The 23,925-nt window shown below is 42.2% G+C and overlaps 1 protein-coding gene across 3 annotated transcripts in view; it reads left to right on the top strand.

Annotated features, from left to right (window-relative positions):
- Positions 1–23,925, top strand: part of UNK (unk zinc finger) — a 62,640-nt gene that overhangs the window by 11,800 nt on the left and 26,915 nt on the right. For all 3 annotated transcript variants that reach the window (XM_054047869.1, XM_054047870.1, XM_054047871.1), the window contains exons 2-7: positions 16,156–16,365; positions 18,719–18,895; positions 19,349–19,479; positions 19,609–19,744; positions 21,445–21,562; positions 22,494–22,578. In XM_054047869.1, the coding sequence (XP_053903844.1) occupies positions 16,156–16,365; positions 18,719–18,895; positions 19,349–19,479; positions 19,609–19,744; positions 21,445–21,562; positions 22,494–22,578 (857 nt within the window). The remainder of the gene's footprint in view (positions 1–16,155; positions 16,366–18,718; positions 18,896–19,348; positions 19,480–19,608; positions 19,745–21,444; positions 21,563–22,493; positions 22,579–23,925) is intronic.

Genomic DNA, 23,925 nt, shown 5'->3' on the forward strand with positions numbered 1-23,925 from the left:
TGAAAATGGTTCTATCAAAGTTTTTCTGACCAGCTCTAGTATTTACTCTTCTTATATACCCCTTGTAGAGTGAAGGCCAACTTTTATTATAAAGTTTTGCTCATTCTGAATTGTGTGTGTATCTCTCCAGCAAACGTTTTCCCCCCAGCATTTTAGAAAACTTGATAAATCTTCAGTCTGCTCTTCGTTCTAAGTATGGCATCAACTAACTTCTCAGTCAGAATGTTTCTCTTTATAGAACTATGACTTAACCTGACCAGTTTTTAATCCTAGGCAATACAAAATCTTTTCAAGAATAGCTTCCCAAAAGCAATTTTATGTGGGCATGTAATAGTAGCTTCATAAATTACAATTTTCAAAGAAACTACCTGGAATATGTATGCAAAGTTATAGAAAGCCACAGGGCAGATTTTTAAAGGAGTTCTTGCCAATTGGAGTAATAATTTTCAAATAATTTCTTTAAATTAATTTTCTAATGCACAGTTATATATAAAAGGACATACTGTCATCCAAGTCACATTGAAACCATTGGCACCCCAATCTGTAGTGCTTCAGGTGCAGGTATTCACAAAATGCTCCGTGCAGTCCTGCTCCTGCTTCACATGCACAGATCCAATCAACTAGAACTCCATCCTCTAGTCCCAATCTCAATTAATGTCGGATTCCTATCCTGTGCTAGCAGGCTATGGAAGATATGGAATTTCCTAACTGCCTTGCCCTGTTCCCTTCTTAGGAACTTGTTTTTGTTTTCAGGTATCAGTAGAGGTGGGGAGGTTGCTACAGTCTGGTACTTTCCCAAACTTTCTTTGTGTACTTTGAACAGTACTAAAATAGTTAACACTGTTGACATTTAAAGTATCACAGTCAGAGTTAACATCCCCTTGAAATGAAAAGGAGCAATTTACACTTTTCTTAGAGCTGTGGTTTCAAGCTGTCTTCTGGCTTTTGCAGACATCACTGCCTCACTTGTACTTAGAAAAAAGAACAGGAGTACTTGTGGCACCTTAGAGATTAACAAATTTGTACTTGGTTCACATTTCTAATTTTTGCAACAATAAGAGCTCTAGTCTTAATTTGTTTTTTAAAAAGAAGAAATCTTAAAATCTGGACCACAATGGTGCAGGTAAAAGTATTGGTTTGCTGAGCAACAGCAAAGTGGCCTAGTTTTAACCTTTTTGAAAAAAGTCACAGACCATCAAAAAACATTGGATAGAATGCGCTTTTTACCAGTACCTGAAGGATGGGAACCTACACAAGTGTCAGGAAGGAGCTTCCTAGATCCCTGCAAAAATCTAGGGCCAGCCCTTGGTATCGTGATGAGCAAAACTACTAACAACATTTTGTACAGCTCACTGGTTTATTAAGATTATAATGAATGGGTTTATTTTTCAGTCCTTTTGTGCCCATAACTCCCATTAAGGTCAATAGGTATTACACACATACAGAGGGGAGAATAGATTCCCAAGATAGTACCTGATGATTAATTACAAAAGAATCTGAATTAATTATGAAGTCAAGATTATTTTACTGGTTGGGTCTTTTTCTTTTTGATCCAGCTATATTACATACTAAAGAAGTTTCAGAGTAACAGCCGTGTTAGTCTGTATCCGCAAAAAGAAGAACAGGAGTACTTGTGGCACCTTAGAGACTAACAAATTTATTAGAGCATAAGCTTTCGTGGACTACAGCCCACTTCTTCGGATGCATCCGAAGAAGTGGGCTGTAGTCCACGAAAGCTTATGCTCTAATAAATTTGTTAGTCTCTAAGGTGCCACAAGTACTCCTGTTCTTCTTTATACTAAAGAAGGCTGTCCATCAATCCATATCCATACACTCAGAGAGCTGACTTTTCTTGCAACATTCAAAGGACTGTGAGATATCGGTAAGAACACTTGGATTACCATCACAACAGTGAAATAAACCATGGGTGAACACTCTAGAGCAGTGGTACACAATCTTTGCAGCATAAGATACCACCCTGGCAACTTTCAGTGATCGTGAGGGCCACACCTAATTTGCATATACATTTATATACAATTTTAATCTCAAATAAAAGCACACTTTTGTTATCGGTGCTGAAAGTGTCCACTGTGCTTTATAAAAACACAAAGTATGATTTGTGGGTTGCAGGGAAAGGAATATCAATTGAAAGACTGGCACTGCTTCTCTAAAACCAGCTTATTGATGTCTGGCTTTACCTTTGTGTTGGCTACGTGTGATACAAAATGCAGGTTCATATCTGATAGGTAATCACAGTGTTTTGATTGAAATTCACAGTAGAAAAGATCTGTTCACAACTGTATACCCATCCAAAGAAGCTACTACAAAACTGACATTCAGCAGGCAAAGAAACAAATTAATACATTTCATTCACAAAACTTGGGTTAGACAGAATTGGAGCATTGTAAATCAATCATTTCTTGTGGAGTTTTTGTCCTCCTTTTCTGGTTCAGTTGAGTATAGGTCTGCAAACAATTTACAAGTCTATCTATCTGTCTATCTATCTTGTTTGGGAGATAGTCTCTGAATCACTGGCCAAAATAATCTTGAAGATTCTTTGTCTGTTCATCATAGGGATGATTATTGGTCTTGTATTTCTTAAGAATTTGTTGGTAAATTAGAGAGTGAGAAAGGTTTGTCTACTTACTGTAAATGCCTGTAAAATAGTTTGTAGCTGAATACCAGTCTGTGCTTTGCCACAACTCAGTTATAAGTATCCGAAAACAATATTTATTTGAGGTGTTCTCTGTAAATTCCCACATATAAGATGCTGAGCTTTGGAACTTCTGGAAAGCAGAAGAAGTGACATAGTGATTAACACGCTTGTGCCTAGCCTATGCCAGGTATGTTGGTGCTAGACCAACAATGGGAGAATTGCTGTGTAGAAAGATATTTTGGAACCAGAGATCATGATTTGCACAACACAGACCTATATGGTCTTTTTCATTTGGTCTTTACTAGACCTTTTTGCCTTAAGCAAATTGACTAAGTACCTGAAGTTAACTGGTAATATGTTTATAAAGGCCTGTAGGCACTCCCCACATATTTGATAATAATAAATGGAGATATACCTATCTCATAGAGCTGAAAGGGACCCTGAAAGGTCATCAAGTCCAGCCCCCGGCCTTCACTAGCAGGACCAATTTTGCCCCAGATCCCTAAGTGGCCCCCTCAAGGATTGAACTCACAATCCTGGGTTTAGCAGGCCGATGCTCAAACCACTGAGCTATCCCTCCCGTCCTACAAATATTTAGGGAAAGAACAAACATCTGTAGTCTGCATCCAATTAATTCGAGGTAAAAAATAGTCCAGTGTAAACATACCTTTAATAACCACACTAGAGAAGCATGTTAGCTGGATATTTCTGCTAAATAATCAGTAGTAAAATAGTTAATGATGTTGACATATAAACTGGTGTTCAGATATCATGATGATAAGCAAGGGATAAACTCTAGATCAGGGGTCGGCAACGTTTGGCACGCGGCTCACGAGGGTAAGCACCCTGGCGGGCCGGGCCACTTTATTTACCTGCTGACGTGGCAGGTTCGGCCGATCGCGGCCCCCACTCGCTGCGGTTCGCCATCCCGGGCCAATGGGGGCGGCAAGAAGCGGCACGGGCGAGGGATGTGCTGGCCGCTGCTTCCCGCCGCCCCCATTGGCCCGGGACGGTGAACCGCGGCCAGTGGGGGTCGCGATCGGCTGAACCTGCCGCGTCAGCAGGTAAATAAAGTGGCCCAGCCCGCCAGGATGCTTACCCTGGCGAGCCGCGTGCCAAATGTTGCCGACCCCTGCTCTAGATAGATAAAATGTTCATGATTAAGTTTCAGAGTTTACCCATCATTGAAATGAACAGGTGCCATTCAGACCTCAACTAGAGGCGATGTCTTTAGTATTGGCCTGGTTTTCACCAAGAGCTGGTCTACACTGAAAATTTACATTGGCATAGCTACGTCTCTTACACCTCTGAAAGTAGGTCTACACTTACCTCCGGGTCCAGCGGTAAGCATTTGATCTTCTGGGATCGATATATTGCGTCTTGTCTAGACGCGATAAATCGATCCCGGATCGATCCCGGAAGTGCTCACCGTTGACGCCGGTACTCCAGCTCGGCGAGAGGAGTAAGCTGACCTAATTTTCTAGTGTAAACCAGGCCTTACTGTCCAGTTCATAGGCTCAAAAGGGACCCAAAGCATCAGGTGACATTTGGAAAGCTTTTTCAACGAAATGTTCTGCAGTCTAAAGTGAGGGCCAACTAGCAAGCAAACAACAAGTTCCTCTAGATTGGGAAAATAAGTCATATTTGAAAACATGGTAACTAATGTTATTTTAAGCATAACTTTGCTTTTGTTGTAGATAGGTCAAGTCATGTTTAAAAACATGTTAGCTAGGGTTGGCCACAATCAACTAACTCATTTGAAAACATTATGTGCCCTGCCTAAATTAGGTGCCAAGTTGTACTTAGAATCATGTTAATTAATATGTATTCAGACATGTCTAGATTGGGCAAAATAAGTTAAACCCAAAGAAACCTAAAGGCAGACTACATGTGGGGTTTTGGCTTGTGCACAACTGCTTTTAAAGACACTTCTGTTCCGAAATATAACATTGCAGCTATGGGCTAATCTATGCACAGACATGCACTGGTTTAGTTAAACTGGTATAGTTAAAACAGGGCAAACCCTTGGGAAAACACTCTTAGGCTTTGTCTACACTTACCCGGTAGTTCGGCGGCGAGTGATCGAACTTCTGGGTTCAACTTACCGCGTCTTGTCTGGACGCGATAAGTCGAACCCGGAAGTGCTCGCCGTCGACTGCGGTACTCCAGCTAGACGAGAGGAGTACCGCGGAGTCGACGGGGGAGCCTGCCTGCCGCGTGTGGACCGAGGTAAGTTCGAACTAAGGTACTTCGAACTTCAGCTACGTTATTCACGTAGCTGAAGTTGCGTACCTTAGTTCGAATTAGGGGGTTAGTGTAGACCTGGCCTTAGTTCTGTATAAAAATTATTATATTGATGCTTGGCCATGTAACTTTCAAGCTTAACCAATATGTCAAATTTAAATAAATTTTAGAATGCCCACACACAAAGTTGCACCAATTTTAACTAAGTTGGTTTAAAATTGTGCAGTTAAACCAGTGCAACTTTGTATGAAGGCCAGGCCTATAGAAGGTGTACACTGTGAACACGAATCTTTTTCCATTGGTATCCTATAGGCCCTGACTTCAGTGCAACTTTAACCCAAGTTTAGCCAGCCAGGCCTGTGTTTATGGGAAAAATAAGTGTGGTTTTCAATTGAGTTAGCATAGCATGATTGAAAACCACATCTTTTTTGCCCATCAATATAAAGCTTGATAGGATGCTTAGCTGTGAACATGATTTGTGCTCCCACAAAATATGGTCAGAACTTGGCTAGTAACAATGAAAGCTAACAGTGTTTTGTCCTTGCCAATGGCTTTTGTTGGCATGTGGCTGTCTTCCTGTAAGGGTTTTGGCACATTTTTTTAGGGTTTTGGGTTTTTTTTTCTTTTTCAGTATAGACCAGTGGTTCTCAAACTTTCCTACCCCATGCCTCCAGCGATGAACTATGGTTGGATTTGGTGGGGAGACTGTTAAGCATTCTCTGCACTGACATACAATATGCTACATTTAAAAAAAAAAAAAAAAAAAAGATTTATGAAGGTCATTTTTTAAATCGTTAAGACATACAGCATATTCTCAATATACTGTGGCAATTGGCAAGTAAGTGTATGGAAATATGTGAACACTTTACAAAAAATCCACAAGCCTCTAATAAATCCCCTCAACTTTCACCCTTCTTTGTTTGCCCTTAGACTGGCAGTATTGTCAAGAGCTGATGGAGGAGGGGAAATATAACAGCTCTGAAATCACATAGCACTGTTTGCAGTGTGACCTCTTTTCAGTTGGTGGTTCAATTTATTTAGGTGATAAAGAAGATACTGAGGCATGTAAAGGCTGTCATCTTGACAGATGCAAGCTCAATAGACTCTCTTTTCTCATACTTCTTCCCCCTCCTGCATTCACAGTTTGCCTCGTTTTCATAACATGATCCACTTCATTGTCTTTTAGTTTAAATGCTGTATAATCTTTTCAAGGGTTTAAAAACTGCCCCTATCTTCCCCTATGGGGAAGAAAATTGGATAATGCTTATATACTTCAGTGAGAAAGGAGACATTTGTATTTTGTGTAAGGCAGATGTGTGGAAGAGGGAGAATTCAAAGGCAGTTCCTGGTCTGGTGCAAAATGGAAAAGTCTGGCTGGCTAACTCTGGTTGGTTGTATGGGAAAGTACCACTATATTCAGATTTGGGGGAGTCCAAAAATAGATTTTCTTGCAAGACTGTAACTGTTTCAGCAAGATTGTTGTGTGTAATGTCTCCCTGCCAACACTTTTGCACCAATTAAGAACTAACCTGCCTGTTGCAGTGAGGCCTCAGAGGAATATGAGAAAGAAAACAGTGATGCTGTGTCTATGAGCAGTAGAAATTGAGGGAGAATACTGGCAAAATCTGCACAGGCCTTTCCTTCAAATCATGATGAAAGCTAGCAAGATTTTTGCCAAAAACTTATTGTCATTTGGCTTTCAGCTCTGTTGGCCCTGTAGCCTCTATTTTAATACCAGTTTGCACTATAAAACACTTGGTTTCAAACTAAGGTAAATTGCATCAGTGCAAGTCACTTTTTATGCTGCACTTGTCATGTTAGTCTACACTAGAGGTTTTCCCCAGTATAACCACACTGGTGCAAAAAACCCTGTGTAGCTGAGGCGCTCTGTAACTGACAACACTGTAGATCTCATTCTTGCCCTAATTTTTGTAGACAGTGTCTTAGCAAGGATTAGTCAAATAATTATCTAATGGCCTGGCTTTCTCTCTGGTATCACAATATTGCAGAAGACTCAGCCTCTGTTCTTTAGTGTTCTGTTCCCTAGTGTCTCTGCAGGTGCTGAAAGAATTTTGATTAGGAGGCGTATAGGAGGACTTAGACTAGAGGAGAACTTTTGGGGGTGGGGGACTTACTGAAAGGATTTGGAAGGTGAGGGTTGGGGGTGCATGAAAGGAAGGTAGGGCTTGTGTTTTTTATGGTGTGGGAAGGAGAAGAGTTTGGAAAGGTTGTTTGCTTGTCTCCTTTGACTTCCAGATTCCTCCAACTCTTCTCACGTCAGTCTTCCTGATTCCCTTGTCCCAATACAGAGACATTTGGCACACTCTCCCTTCTTCAGGCCCTGCTCCAAAGCCCACTGAAGTTAGTGGGAGTCTTTCTGTTGATGTCAAAGGGCTTTGGATCAGGCCTTTAATGAGGAATTTAGGGATCACCTGCCTTGATGCGCTACCAGCCCACTTCCCTGCTTTGAGATCACTCCACCAGGCTTTGGCATGCCTCATTTGTTACACCCCGTGAATACATGATATACTGTAGCATTTGGCAGGCAGTGCATGGCACTAAGACAGCTGGATCCTGTAATACTGTAAGGTAGGGAGAGGAGTATTGTATAGTGCGGAGGCACACAGCCAAAGGGCAGAAAGAGCTTGGCCAGTCAGCAGATTATAATGAAAGTGAGACAAAGCCCAGGTTTCAGTATAATCAATTAGGGCACCGTAAACATAATCAAGTCTTTTCCTGTAAACTGGGACACAAGGTTACCCTGCAGTGGCAGGTGAAAGTCCCTCCTTAGGAGGAAGCAAAGGCCAAGTTTGTGCTAAACAAAACAAAGGCCAGGTTTAAGCTAAAAAGGTAGGTCAACCCAGCTATGTCACTCAGAGGAGTGTTAAATCCACACCCCTGAGCAATGTAGTTAAGCCAACCTATCCCCTGGTGTAGACAGCTCTTGGTCAATGAACGAATTCTTCCATCAACCTAGCTCCCATCTTTCGGGAGGTGGATTAACTACAGCGACGGGAGAACCCCTCCCATTGCTGTAATGTGTGTTTACACTGAAGTGCTACAGTGGTACAGCTGCAGTAGCAGTTTAAGTGTAGACATAGCCAAAGTCAGTTTTTCTTTTAGCCTTCTTCCTGTGGAAAGTACTGTCAAATGAATGGAGTACCCAGCCCCACTGGATGTTTCTGATAAGAACATCAGTAACAAAATAGTTAACATTGATATTTAAATTTGTCATAATTGGGCGTTAGACTTAATGCTATGTTGAGAGGAATGGGGGAACATCTCACCCTTCTCTGACACAATAACACTTTCTGGTTACAATTTGAAGCCCACATTACAACCAGAAAGACTAGAAATTTAATCTTGTTTCAAATGAAAGCTTATATTGTGCAGAAAACATTGGGGATATAAAAACAATAAAAAACCCTTAAATCTTGTAAATATTCAGAAATTCAGCACATGTGGCTTTCTAGTGACCAGGGGGACCATACCAAAGGGAAGTAAGATCTCGTAAAGTACAATAAAATAAAAGATTCAGCCCATTCCTGTTGGATTGCCTTTACCATAATGCCACCCAGCAAACCACTTGGGGGTCTGGAACATCATCACTTTTCTGACACTGATGTTAAATTTCTATGTAAACTTCCTTCGAAGGGCAATGGAGGATCAGTGATGGCCACCTTTCTAAAAGCAAAGGCTTTGAGTGGATGTAAGTCTTGTTATTCCCTCCCCTGGAAGATCCCTTTGCTGTTGGATGATCTAGGTACCTGAATTACCTCCACCATCAGCCCTGTTTCATAATGTCACCATGTAGCTTTGGCCTATCAGTAGGGTCTGTTTGTCCACCCTGAGAATACTTCACATGTCTATAGTGGCTTTCATCTGAGGAACTCAGTATGCTTTACAAACATCGAGCCTCACAACAATCTTATGAGCTAGGAAAGTATCTCCATTCACAGATGGGGGAAACTGAGAAACAAAGGCTAAGGCCTAAATTTTCAAAAATGTCCATTAATCTTTGATGCCTGAATTTGCTGGTGTCCAGATTAAGACTGCTTTGGCCTGATGTTTCAGATGTGGAATTCTAGCCTTTTAAGGGCCTTTTCCTGTCTCCACAACTCAAGATTCTTCTGGGTTCCCTCCTTCCACGCTCTGCCCACTCAAATGCTTTTGGCCCAGTCCTGCAAATACTTAAGCACATGCATAAATTTCCTTACATGTGTAGTCTCATAAACTTAATTATGTCCTTGAAATACACATGTCAAAATTCTCTCAAAAATATATTGTCTAAGTGGAGAGGAAAAAATTGCATGTGTTGGGAAAAGCCATGAAGCCTGCAATTTTTTATGTTCAAGGTTAGCATTCATTTTTGTAAATGCAGAAAGTGTATATCTTTTTGAGTTGTGCAGGTACAGGGTAAACAGATATGCTGCTGCCCGATTGATTCAGTCCTTTCAGGCCATATTGTTGACTGGGATTGAAGGTGTAATGTTATGTTAGTTAGTAGCATTCTGAATGGATATGAGCAGGGCTAGATTGTATTTGTCAAGGCCAGAGAAAAAGATGGTCTAGTAATCGAGACATGTTATGATTTGAGCCTAGATGAGGGTTTTAGCTGTGTGGATGTATAGGAAAGGCTATTTCTTTGAGCTGGCAAGATTTAGGCCTATCCTAGATGTAAGGAACTCAAGCAGCAGATGAGACGCGGTTAAAGGCCTGAGTGATGGGCAGGATGGTGGTGTTGTCCAGGGTGATAGAAGAAAAGAGACAGGGGAAAGAGTTTGAGGGAAAGATTAAGAGCTCTGTTTTAGTCATGTTGAGTTTGAGCTAATGACTAGACATCCACTAGGGGATGCCAGAGAGAGAGAGAGGCTGAGATTTTAGTTGGGACAGAAGGAGACAGGCCTGGAGTAAAGTGATAGATCTGAGTACTTCTAAATCTGTTAATCCAAACAGTCTGAGATTGGACTACAAAGCTGGGGAAGTATCAGAGGGGTAGCCATGTTAGTCTGGATCTGTAAAAAGCAACAGAGAGTCCTGTGGCACCTTTAAGACTAACAGATGTATTGGAGCACAAGCTTTCGTGGGTGAATTTCCTGCGTCTGATGAAGTGGGTATTCACCCACGAAAGCTTATGCTCCAATACATCTGTTAGTCTTAAAGGTGCCATAGGACTCTCTAAAGCTGGGGAAGTATCTAACCCCTCCTCTGTATTAGACCATGAACCATGATTGCTCAACTGTTCTTAAAGTTCTACAGAACAATTTGTGTTAAGGGACCAGTAGCCCCTGACACGGTTAAAACACATCAGCCTGGCAATGTGGGTAGTACTGAATTATGTCTGAATTGTGCCTCGAAGCAGGTTTAGCACAATTCAAAAATACATTTACACATGGATACATTTTCTTTCTATGCAAATACTTTATCACCTTAAATTCTGGGTGACTAAAAAATCTTGCTTTTTGTTTATTTTATAATGAAATGTGCAGTAACTACATCCCCGGATGTGATTGATCTTGTAGACAAAACTGGTTAGTGCTAGTGTAACCCACAAATCTCCTGGGTGTGGTGTTGTGACCCATCTAGTGGCACTGAGAGACCACTTAGAGAGAGAGAGAGAGAGAGAGAGAGAGAATAAATAAATAAATAAATAAGTCTGCTATACAACGTTAGGTAACAGCCAGTTGGTTTTTAGCTCATGTGGTAGAGGCTCATGCACTAAGCGCCAGAGGCCCCAGGTTCGATCCCATCCCCCGACGGGTCGTCACCGTTACACTTGCTCGGTATAAACATGATTTGATTTGCCTCTGGAAACTGAACGAAAAAAGTATTTAAACTGAGTTTAGAAAGCATGTTCTAGCCTACACAGAAAACTAAGCTAGAACATGGTTTCCAAGTTCATTTTAAACATAATCTGGCTTAATTTACACTGTCTGGCCAAATTCATAAAATCATAGGACTGGAAGGGACCTCGAGAGATCATCTACTCCAGTCCCCTGCACTCGTGTCCCGGCTCTTTGAGCTCTGGTCAAGTGAAAAATTCTCTAAGTTTTATCTAGACCATCCCTAATTATATTAGCCTGAAATATTGCTTTCAACTGGTTCAGCAACAGGTTCAATTTGACCCCGTGTCTTGATCTATATTGTTCTCTTACTTGTTCTTCTGCTTGTTTAAAATGAAGAGTGGCTTTATGTGTTTCGTAGGAATGGTAAACAGTAACACCCCACTCAGCAGTCCTTTTGACTCAGTTAGCATTGTTACCGTTTTATTTATTTTGATTGTGTAAACCCCAAAAAGCATACTGCATGCTTTCCAAACACAGAGAATAACACAGTCTGTTTCCTGAAGAGCTTACAATCTAAAAAGACATACAGAAGGTGTCAGAAAGGGACACCACAGATAATGCAAGCAAAATGGATAGACACATGTCTTATTTGTTTATTTCATAAATATAGGGATAGTTTATATGTAAAATGGGGCTAATAATGCTTCCCTACAACAAAGGGTTTTTGTAAAGTTTCTTGAGGTCATTGGATCGGAGATGAGAAATGCAAAGTATCATTACTATATTTCCTCTTCCTGCCTGGGAACATCATTTGGTTGACCCTGTACTAAATAACCACTAGTTTGACCAACTGTTCTTAAATTTCTTAAATTTAGGGGTCATTCCAGAGATTCCTTATCTCACCTCTGCTGAGAAATTGTCTAGAGACCATTCTGATAACATGAGGGCTTGTTTTGACACTGTTTTCTCTCTGCAAAGAATCTCAACAGAGACAAAGAGTGCTCTAATGACTGCTTTGTGAGCTATTCCATCATGGCTAGTGTGGTCATGTGCATCTCTTCTGCAGCCCAAGAACATGCTAGAATACCTGCAATTCAGAATGTCTTTCCAAGCACCTCAAAACAAAGTGGATGTTTCCATCTGGGCTGGTTGAATGGCCTGTTTTTCATATTTTCCCAGTGAAACCAGATCTTGCTTCCTGGATCAAGACAGTGCATGGCTGTAGGAAGAATTTACCTTTCATTGTGGAGAAAGTGATTTTTAATGTTCCACTGGTCTGAAAAAAAAAAAAAATAGCCTTTGAATTTGCACCAAAACCAGTGATTGAAAATCTTGGAATTTCTGAGTTATTCTGACAGCCGTTATTTAGCTCTGTTGAGCTGTACTGCGGAAGTGTTTATACGCATTTGGTATGGAGCTCAATGGTACATGTTTTCAAGGCTTGCTTTGAAAGTGAGAGATCATTTATTTAATAGACAGCATTAAAGAATGAGTTTCCGATGAAGTCAGTTAGGTGTTAAACACTTTTCTTGTGAACCATTTACTTATGTAATTATCTCTCATTTACATTATAATAAATGCATCTCCAGGGAACTTAGCCAATCATAAAATGCAATTAATTTTGAACTGTGGTTCAGAAACAACCTACACTCCAGAGACTGAACTCCCTAGTCAGCATATGCATTTTTAAACTTCCCTGCTAAGCTAAAGCTGTTTAAATTCCTCTCCTCTCCATCTGTTCCATTCTTTATCTTAAAATAATATCAGTGCTCATACACAAGCAAGCTTACATCTAGAAGGCAGGGGTCCTGGGGCCCAGTACTGCAAGGTGCTCAGCTCCCTCAACTCTCATTAATTTCAGTGGAAGTTGAGAGGGTTCAGCACTTTTCAGAAAGGTCACCTCAGGAACACCCGATCGAAAAGGGACCCTGGTGACTCCGGTCAGCACTGCTGACCGGGCTGTTAAAAGTCCAGTTGCCATGGGGCTGGCAGGCTCCTTACCTGACTCCGCGGGCTCCCGGAAGTGGCCAGCATGTCCCTCCAGCTCCTAGGTATAGGGACGGCCACAGGGGCTCAGCACGCTGCCCCGTCCCAAGCGCTGGCTCTGCAGCTCCCATTGGCCAGGAACCACAGCCAATGTGAGCTGCAGGGGCGGTACCTAAGGGCAGGGACAGTGACCGGCACCCCCGTGGTGGCCCTTCTGTCTAGGAGCCAGAGGGACGTGATGCTGCTTCCCAGGAGCTGCCTGGAGCCTGTCCCCTGAGATCCCTCCCGGATCTTGCACCCCCACCCCCTGCCCCAGCCCTGAGCCCCTTCCCACACCCAAACTCCCTCCTGAGCCCTAACCCCCTGCCCCAGTCCTGAGCCCCCTCCTGCACTCCAAACCCCTCGGCCCAAGCCCGGAGCCCTCTCCTGTACCCCAAACCCGTCATCCTTGGCCCCACCCCAAAGCCCACACCCCCAGCCAGAGCCCTCACCCCTACTGTACCCCAACCCTCTGCCCTAACCCGGTGAAAATGAGCGAGTGAGGGTGGGGGAGAGCAAGTGATGGGGGGGATGGAGTGAGCGGGGACAGGGACTCAGGGGCAGGGCAAGGGTGTTTGTTTTTCTGCTGTTAGAAGGTTGGCAACCCTATTGCTGACTGTCACAGGCTTGTAGTCTGATATTGGACATATTACCTAGCCTCTCTGCTGCAGTTTCCTAATCTTTAAATTGAGGATAATATTATTTCACCATTGTGAAGCACTTGGAGATCTGTGGATGAAAAGGGCTATATGCTGCTATGTGTTACTGTGAAAAGCATTCTAGGTATTGGCATTTAAGTGATCATGTTACTTCTCAAATTCTCATAACTAGCATAATTGGTTTTCCCAACCCAGATGAGCAGGCATCAGTGGACAATCATTTTTCCCTAAGGCTCATTAGCATGGTACAGCAACTGGGCTTGATAAGCTAAAACTTACATGTTTGATAATGGTCAGCCCTTTACAAAGAGTGCTTGTTCCTACGATGGCGTGAAATTGTGCTAGGAATAGCTGTGTTAGAAAACCTTTCAAGCATGGCGCAGCCTTTCTAGGCAATTGTTTTTCAACACAGTTGTCACGAACCTGGTTGAGGCATGGATCTCTTCTCAGCGGAGCAGACCTTTTTAAAAACAAAACAACCGTAGTCCATAGCACAGTTTCTGAAAATGCTTTTGACTTGCTTTATAACTATATGGGGTCTATACTTATAACTCTGTTCAGTGTTACAGCCACACTAGCTTGCAAGGGTGTATAAAAATGGTTTTGGACATGATAGCCCTAGAACCCAATTTTCAGAAATATTGAGCACCCACAACTCTAATAGAAGGCAATGGAATATGTGGGTGCTCAGCACCTCTGAAAATCAGGTCTTAAATGTGTATAGGGCCAAAAGATTTGGAAGTGAATGGTTGGGAAAGTCTTTCACCTTTCTCAGGGCAGGTCTTCACTACGGGGGAGGGGGTCGATTTAAGATACGCAAATTCAGAATTTGACGTATCGGAGCCGACTTACCCCGCTGTGAGGACGGCGGCAAAATCGACCTCCGCGGCTCCCCGTCGACGGCGCTTACTCCTACCTCCGCTGGTGGAGTAAGCGCGTCAATTCGGGGATCGATTGTTGCGTCCCGACGAGACGCGATAATTCGATCCCCGAGAGATCGATTTCTACCCGCCGATTCAGGCAGGTAGTGTAGACCTAGCCTCAGTTGCAAAATTATCCTGTAGAAAACTCCTTGCCAGCAAGATTCTGGCTTCTGAAAATGAAAAGGCTTGGAATATGTTATGCATTTCTGAGGCCTCATCCTTGTTGTGGAAAAGGCTATTTTTGAAATGTGTTAGCCACCATATTTTAATGATTTTAAAAACACACGCTTCTCCTTATACAGACACAGCTTGACATTATTTTCTTCATCTTCAAGCATGTGGTGCATTTCTGTTTATTTAAAATCAACATTAAAAAGACAATAATAATGTAAGAGGGGAGTGAGCCCTTGACAAAGTTCAATACTTTTATTTTCCTGCCTTATAGTGTATATGTGACTAAACCGCACAATCAATAATTGTTAGATACCTGAATGAGACCTAATGTAGACACTTTCCTGTGAAGCATGTGGTGCTGGCCACTGTCAGAGACAGGATATTGGGATAGATGTCCCTTGAGCCTGACCCAATAGGGCAGTTCTTATGTTCCTAATAAATTTAGCACAGCTACTGAGTTTCGACTAATGTGGTATTTTGAAATAACCTGTATCCAGATCCCAGTCAGATCACTGTGTCAAAGTAAACCATTTTTTAATCTTCTGCTGCCTGTTTTTGAGATTCAGTTGTTGCTATGTCACCAACAGAGGCTCAGTTCCAGATCCAGTTTACAGATCCCTACCCCGTTGAGATTTTAAAGGGACACTGTTAGGTTGTTTTGGCCTTAAAAATATGTAGGTCTTAAAAGGAAGAAAAATCCAACAAAATAGCCCTTAAAACTCCTGTAAAAAATAATGTTTATACTGTTTTCAAAAAAATAATTTAAATCTCATCTGGGTTTTTTACAGTCCAAATACTGCCACATTTTCTTAGCAAGGGTTTGATCCTGCTAAGTGTGGAGCAGTCATGTGTGATGCTGAGTGCCTTCAACTCCATTAGACTTCAAAGTGAGGCTGCTCGGTAGAGTTAGCAATTTTGGTTGGACGTATTCCTGGAGGTTTCATCACATGACATAATCTTTAGTTAAAGATTAATCTTTAATTCCTGGAGACTGCAGAATAATCCTGGAGGACTGGCAACCCTAGTGCTCAGCAGCTACCAGGATTGAGTCTTTAATGCAAAAGACCCAGATAGTGAAACTGACTAGTTTTATTTTCACTGTCCAAGCTTTAGGAAAAGCAAAAAGTAACCAGTCAGGACAAATGGAGAAAAATATATCTGTTTTTAAAAATTCTTTCAGCTGTAATAATCTGAGGCATTAAACCTGTCTTTACGGTGTTTTTATTTAATGTGATTTTTTAACCTGACTGTATCTCTTTAAGGGAAGAAAAATCTCTTCCCACTCACACCTTTTAGAGTTAGGGATGGAATTAGATAGATCTGTATCTAAAAATACTGCTTGCTTACTAAATATTTAACTAGCTCACTAAGCATTCAGACAGCCCTCTTTTAAATGGTATTTAAAAATATGATAGGAAATTCTTTGTTGATTGCGGCTGCTTTTAGCACTGATGTTTGAATTCCAAGTTTGAGTTGAGCGGCCTGGAAACTAATGTCTCCCTGCTACAGAAAACCAGCAGCTTCCAATCTGTTATTGAGAATTAAAATGGGGGGAGGGTGTGGGAAACACAGCATGCATCCCTGTGATGGATGCCGTGTAGTTTGGCATGGGCTCTGCAGAGTGAGTTGACTTGGGCTCTGACCAGTCTCCTTGTTCTAATCTCCTTCTCCTTGATTTCTGCCTACAGTTACCTGAAGGAATTCCGCACTGAGCAGTGCCCCCTTTTTGTGCAGCACAAATGCACTCAGCACCGGCCCTATACTTGCTTCCATTGGCACTTTGTCAACCAGCGTCGTCGCAGATCTATCCGCCGTCGGGATGGCACCTTTAACTACAGCCCTGACATTTACTGTACCAAATATGATGAGACCACAGGAATCTGCCCAGAAGGAGATGAGTAAGTAGAGTCTGCTCATTCCTGCTTTCTGCCAGTCAGCTCTTGGGATCAGTCCAGGTGTTGATTCCAACCAGTGTTTATAGAGACAAGACGCTTCAGCAAAGCAGCTTTTTAAATTTAAGATCATACAGAGTAACATAAGAACAGATGTAAAAGCTGCAGGAGCAACCTCTGTATTTCAGCCCTAAAGCAGAGGTGCTACTTCTAGGACTGAGAGAGAAGTTCAGTCTCCATTACCTGTTCAATCCTTGCATCTTCAGCAGAGTTTTGAGGAGAACTGGACTGAGAATGGCCACCATGCAAACATCAAACTAGCTCATGTCACTATCAGCTTGAGCTGGCATTGAACTGGTGAAAAGCTCTGTGTCCTCTCACCTGTGCCCTGAACCATCCAGCCTCAACTTTTAAAATTATATAATTTAATTACCCTTTACTGATGCCTAGTGACCATTAATATGTCAGTAGAGCCATGGGAGTACACAAGGTGGAGAAACACTGTAGAATGCCATGTTTTTCCTCATCAATTGTTTGGTAGGTTCTATTGGACTAGAGAGATACTTTAGAAGATTTTTGCTGCGGTGTGCTAAGGCAGGCGTCAGCCATGCAGGAGTGAACATAGAGACTATAGAGTCAGAGACAAGATAAAGTGTAGAGGAATAATAGCATATCCTGTCGGTGGTCAAAATATAGACTGATGCAATTTCAGTTACGTTTCATGGTGGCAATATAAAAAAAAACGGTTAGACCTATCTGGAAATTCTGCTAACTGAATAAAGGATAAGGTAGGTGGAAGAGAGTGAAACAATCCACCAGACCTGTGGTGTCAGTTTCTATTCAGATTCTCTCTCATTAGTGGGGTGCTGGATGGGGAGGTAATAGGATATGGAGCCTTTGACCTCCAGATCACTGTTCATATTTGGCCCAGGTTAGTAGTGAATGAAACCATCTTACTGCTGTTGGTTGATCCATATCTTTGGATAGGTCCCACAAGTACATCAATTTCACTTATTTTTCTGGTTCTTTTACATTTCTTAGTGACAGGTTTGTGGATTTTTTCCCCACTCAGGGTATGACTAAGATGTAGTAGAAAGAAAAAAATAAAGTGTCAGCTAAAATGATAGTGTTCTGTAGTTCCTCCCTTGACCCATGCTCTCCTGTGAGGGGTCTGTCTAGCTATAGATGGACTGGCTCAGCCCATGGGGCCTGTAGCAGTACATTGGCAGGAAACGGTGACAGCTAGGAACCTAAATGAAAGGAGAGCTGCAAAGGAAATGTGTGTGCTGTGTGATGTCCCTCATTCATTGCTAATACACCAGTAAAGCCTTGAGAGTGTTCTTGCTCTTTTCCGGATCCTGACACTCATTGGTCTATAGCAGTGGTTCCCAAACTGGGGTTTGTGAACCCCTGGGAGTTTGCGAAATGTTACAGGAGGTTCTCGGGAAAAAATTTCCTAATGGCAGAAAGAGCTGTCCCTAGGGACCCCGGGCAGCCCGGGGCCAGCAGCCCGGAGCCCCTGGACTTCCAAGAGCTAAGCAGATCACAGCAAGCATATCTATCACACTGAAGAGATTTAAACTTCAAGAGTCCTTATAAGAAATGGAAAGGGGAGGTGGATATTTTTTGCTGTTTTTAAAATGAAATAGGCAGCTAGTGTTGTTTTTAAAATTATTATGAAGAACAAGTTTAAGTTTTGTTGTAATGTGCATTGTTTGCCTGGACTGCCCAAGACCTCAATGCTTGTGTAGGAGGAACTCTTTGAGTTGGCTTCTTAAATACCTTCATTCTTTCACATCTGATACTCCTTGATGAAACATAGGAGCCTTGTCTTATAACAGGCTTATTCAAAGTGATGCAAGCTACGAAAGTGAGATCTTGCCATTTTCATAATGTAATAAAAATACTGTAATGATAAATAATAATTAATAATAAATAGTGTGTAATAAACATGTCATAAAATAAATTTTATATTTCCAAGATCACTGCTTTTATAATTTATACTCAGGTAAAGGAGAAAAACCCTGGAAATATTCATTTTTAAGAGGGGGTTCACGAGACTTAACATTTTAGTGAAAGGGGTTCACAGGTTATTAAAGTTTGGGAAACACCGGTCTATAGAATAATGAGCCTCTGAAGGCTTAAGGATCCAGTTGTTTGTCTGTGAGAGAAGCTGTTATCTAGTATGCAGTGGCAAATTTAGGATTTAAAGAATGCTGTGAGACATGATAAAAGAGAGGGGCAGGGTAAAATTGACAACAACAGCAGTCTTCATCATCAGCATGTTCTTTCATACCGGTGAGTCCACCCTGGCAACAAGAGCGTGACCAGAATTTGGCTCTCTTCCCCTATGCCTCAGGTGTCCATTCTTGCATAGAACTACTGGTGACACAGAGAGGAGATATCATCTGCGCTACTACAAAACTGGAATCTGCATCCATGAGACTGACTCCAAAGGAAATTGCACAAAGAACGGCCTCCACTGCGCCTTTGCTCATGGGCCTCATGACCTACGTTCTCCTGTTTACGACATCAGGTAGCAGAGGATGGAGTTTCACATTGGGGCTGTGCATGGAGGGGTGATCACTGGACCTGATCGGAAGGTCAGCTGATCAAAGAATATACACAAATGTAACAAAATACTGCTAAGTATCAGAGTGATAGCAATATTTCCCTCCCTAGCAAGGCAAAACACAAAAACCTCTTCAAAGGGGTTCCCCCAAAAAGGGGGAAGCACGAGGCTAGTGGCACCCTGCCTGAGAACCCTGCAGGGGGTTCAAACTTCTGAGGCTGAAATTCCCAGGGAATGAACTGCCAGTGTTTGATCACTTGTCTCTATGTATGTTATGGCAAAAGCCAGTGGACATCATGAACATACAACTACTTCGAAGTGCTGTAGCAATTGCTGTCTGGCAAAATTGTTAGACACACGTATCTGTCTCTTCATCTGCTCTGTCTGCCTATTGTTCATTTAACTCTATTCCCGAAGGGAGCTTCAGGCTATGGAGGCTTTGCAGAATGGTCAGACCACATCAGAGGGTGGCATAGAGGGTCAATCTGCAGTCGCTGCTAGCCATGCTATGATAGAGAAAATACTCAGTGAGGAGCCAAGGTGGCAAGGTGAGTCCCTTAGGGTCTTGCATGGGGGGCAATCCAGTGTGCTTGGAGTGCCCGCTCCCATCAAGGGCTTTTGCATAGTAAGCAAAACACCTGTCATCTCCAAGTAACCAGTGGGACCTTCCTTCACAGACACAACGTACGTGTTGGGAAACTACAAAACAGAGCAATGCAAGAAACCCCCTCGTCTCTGTCGCCAAGGTTATGCCTGTCCCTACTACCACAACAGCAAAGATAGAAGAAGGAGCCCAAGAAAACACAAATACAGGTACACTCATCCTGGGTCTTTCATTTTCCAGCTTAGGAGTTCAGGGTTGGCGGAGGTCCCCAACCAAGGACCTTGGATTTGCTTCATTTAATATTGTTAGCCCTTCCTTAAGGCCTGTTCTGACAGTTCTGCTGTGCTGAAGGACTGGGTTAACATGCTAGTCCCAGGCTGGGAATTTGCCTTATAACTAGGGTCAATAATGAATGCCTATAATAAACAAATAACTGTTTTACCAAATCATGTTACAGCTCTGGTCTACTCATTGTGGACAGAACCTGCTTGTGGCTTCTCCATAACAACCATAATGAGTTAAACAAAAAACTCATTTATAAAATGATGCAGGGTGAAAAAAAACTAAAAGGGGAATTTACTTCCATTTGTAAACAAAACCACACGCTGCGTGTAGGTCATGTTTTTATGGGGTTAACTGAGAGCAGGTAAACGTTTCAGAATTATCAGGCCATCTTATATGTCTGATGATTGAGATTGAAAGGGATTTGGGGAGATCACCAGTGCTGCCTGCTTTGCTCTCCTCATTTGACTGTTAAAGGGTCCTGCAACTTAGTTTAGAGGTGTTTGCATCATTTTCCCGTCTCCTGACTCGTCACCATTAAGGTGTCTTCATGAACACAGTTTGTCCAGCTTATTTCCTGATTTCCTGGCTCTGATTTCCAAGAACACAAAAGAACTTTTATTAAGGCCTCAGGGGGGCTTTTCTTCAGTCCCTCTTAAAAACATCAAAACTGGCTGAAAAACATGGTGAGCAAATCATGAATAGTCTCATTTTCCTCCCAATATTTTGATCACAAAAATTTTTCAATCAATTCTAAAACCCCATAAAATCAAAGGAGCATTAACCCATCACCTCCAGGACAAGCATACACACCATGAGAGTCCTCAGGTAACATCCAGGGACTCTTCCTCCTATCGCCAGCAGGAGGCCCCTCCCATCTTTCTGTCCCATCTTTGTGCCTTATTAACAAGTATTGGAAGAGTTGAGGGCCCCCTACCAGTGCACAGAGAGCATCAGTATCTCTCCTACTTCTGTGCTGCCAGCCATCCTCCCCCAACAATTGATGCGGCTGTCTGCTCAGTCCCTGCTGCTGCTGCTGCTGTGTGCCTCCCCTGCAGTTTATTGAGGGAATGGATACGACCATATAGAACAGGGGGAGTGGGGCACATCAAGAGTGCAGACCGGGGAAACAGAAAAGGTTCCCAGCAGAGAGAAAGGGAACGGGCCTGCACAGCCAGTCTTCTACAGGGCCACAATGTAACCCTGGAAACTGACCAGCCTACAGGGCTATGTGTTTTGGGATTAGTCAATTAACTTATTAACATTATATGAAGACCCAGTTCTGAAACAGAAAACAGATCCAGTATCTTTGACACTATCGTATCACCTACTAATACAGTTAAACTATTTTGGTTCAAGTCAGTATTTAGTCTCCAATGGTGAAAAAAAATCTCTTTAATTGGGCAGTCTTTACAAGTGATAGAAGCTGCAGAGGTAGCAGGGAGGAAGTTGCATAGGCACCAAGAAGTGAGTGCAGGAGAAGAGGCTGGGAGAGCAGAGTGTGTACAATAGAGGGGAGCAGTAGAGCCTGGCTCCCAGTTTGGGATGTTGGGGTGACAGGAGTAGGGCTGAGAGTGGCCAATACATGTTTGTGTTTGATGCATTCCACTACCCCTTCTTTATGCAGATCTTCACCATGCCCCAGTGTGAAACATGGAGACGAGTGGGGAGACCCCAGTAAGTGTGAGAATGGGGACACATGCCAGTACTGCCACACTCGCACAGAGCAGCAGTTTCACCCAGAGGTATGGTAACCCGACCTTCCCATTTGACATCTTGCTATTTGAGAGGGAGAATTCCAGGATTACGGGTGTTGATAGGCAGCAAGGGCCCAGCAAACAGGCAGGGAATGATGATCTGCTTGCAACATGGTCCTTGAGTGCAGAAACAGCACATTTGAGGTGAACTTGGACCACAGCTACTTGACAAGGGTCCCTTGGGGGGAAGGCAAAGAAGGAGAGGAAAAGAGTATGTGTGAGGGAGAAAGAGAGGGTAAGCGTGTAGAGTGTATGTGTGTATTGTAGATGTGTTGAATGGGTACACAGGTGAACTAATAGGGTTTATCTACTATGAAAGTGATTTGTAATTGACAGTTGTCAATAACAGGTCCCCATGAACCAGTTCTGAAAACTGCTAGTGCAGACTGGCCCAAAGCTTTTCCAGAAGAATCACAGAAAGCATGTCGCAGTCACACTTCACATTATGGTGTTGAAAGTGGTTTTGTCTGGCCTACACTAGCAATGTCATTTTCCCCATCAGAGGAAGGAAGGACCCATCACTGACAACCCTGGTCAGTTATTGATCATTTTCTTACTAAACAGGGGATCAGTTTTCTAGCCTGTCATTTATCAGTTATTCCCCTAACACTATAATTTACTATTGTTCCACACCCAGAGCTCCAACTGAAGTCATTGGGGACTGATGGCAACTGCTACCCCTTAGGTGACCTTAGCTGTGATGGGACAATTATTGACGTTACCAGAACTCCAGTGGCTTTTCTTTCTTTAAAGCAAAGCATTGAAGTGGATACTCTAACATCTTTGTTTGTGTCTGTGACTCTAGTCTGTGTTTCTGTCTCACTATTGAGTCTATTTTAGGTATTTCTCTGCCTGAGTCACTACGCTTAGTCTTTTCTTACTATGTCTCTGTGTGTTTTGTTTTGTTTTTTCGTCTCAGATCTACAAATCCACTAAGTGCAACGACATGCAGCAGTCTGGCAGCTGTCCTCGGGGACCCTTCTGTGCCTTTGCACATGTAGAACGTATGTTGGCTTCTTCTCTCATTTTTCAGTGAGGCTTTAACCATAAATGTCTTTAGTTTAGTGCCTTAGTACCCAGGCCAGGGTAGATAGGACCACAAAGGGGAGAGCTTTCTTTGGTAGTTCATTTAAAGCCATGATGCCAATAGGAGGTGTGAGCACAGCTGAAGGCAATAGATGTTTTGTAGGGCTACAACCATAGTTACTCATTGCCTTCACTTTTGAAACATCTTTCCCGCTCTGATATCTCACTAGCTTAACTCTCCATATCCTCAGAATTATAAGGACTATAGTATAGAGAGAGCACTGCCTTTCTTCTTCATATGGTTAAACTGGGACATAGTCAAGTTCAAAGCATATGAGTTCTTAAAAATCTTAGAATGTAATTTCTGACATGAGATTATTAACATTTAAAAATCAAATTTATTTTTACCATTTGTGTTTTTAATTTACATCTTGTATCTTAACTGAGATTAGACAACAAAAATAGATTTGTTTCTAGTCTAGTTTTGCCTCCTATAATTGGCAGCCAGGATCACCTGAGTTCTAATCCCAACTCCAACACTGACTCCCTGACTCTGCAGTTTTGGACAAGTCATAGTCTTTAAAGCCAAAAGGGACCATCATGATCATTTAGAGTGACCTTCTGCACACTTCAACTTTCTGTGCATGTTTCTCCACGTATTAAGTAATGATAGTATTTTAGTGTGAGGATTAATTCATGGTTGGTAATATGCTTTGAAGATGAAAAGTGCTATATAAATACTAAGGAATGTTATTAAGCAGGTTCTCTTGCTAATTCTCTTATACAGTATTAAATGATGCTCCAACATTTGAGTCACAAATACTGCACAAGATTATTTAAATAAGATAAGAGCTGTTTTTATTAATATTTTTTTAAACAGCACTAGTAAATTTTTTTAACCGTTTTCTAGAAAACCTCTATACCTCCTGACAATGCCCCTTTAAAAGAGAGCAGAGAGTCTGTTGTTGGCTTGTTCTTCATATTTCTCTGGATGTAATAGAGCTAGTTACAAATGTCTGTCTGAATTTGGGACTTCCATTCTGGAAGCCACTTTCATGCATAACAGATAGAACACTTGAATTCTGGTCCCTTTTAGTTTCTTTGTCATAATTCTGGTTGATAAATTTGGTTATTACTGTCGATACTTGCATTTATAAATGAGGGCTAGCTCTTTCACATCCCATTGTTCCTATTGGATTCTGCACTCAAGTTGTAATGCTGAATTTAGGTAGTCGGAGCAGAATCGTTGTGAGCCAGTAGAAATGGGCTCTAATCCTTGCTCCGAGACTGATTCACTGCATGACCTTGAGCAAATCTCTTTGTGC

Source organism: Malaclemys terrapin, chromosome 13, assembly GCF_027887155.1.
Source record: "Malaclemys terrapin pileata isolate rMalTer1 chromosome 13, rMalTer1.hap1, whole genome shotgun sequence".
NCBI classification, from domain to species: domain Eukaryota; kingdom Metazoa; phylum Chordata; order Testudines; family Emydidae; genus Malaclemys; species Malaclemys terrapin.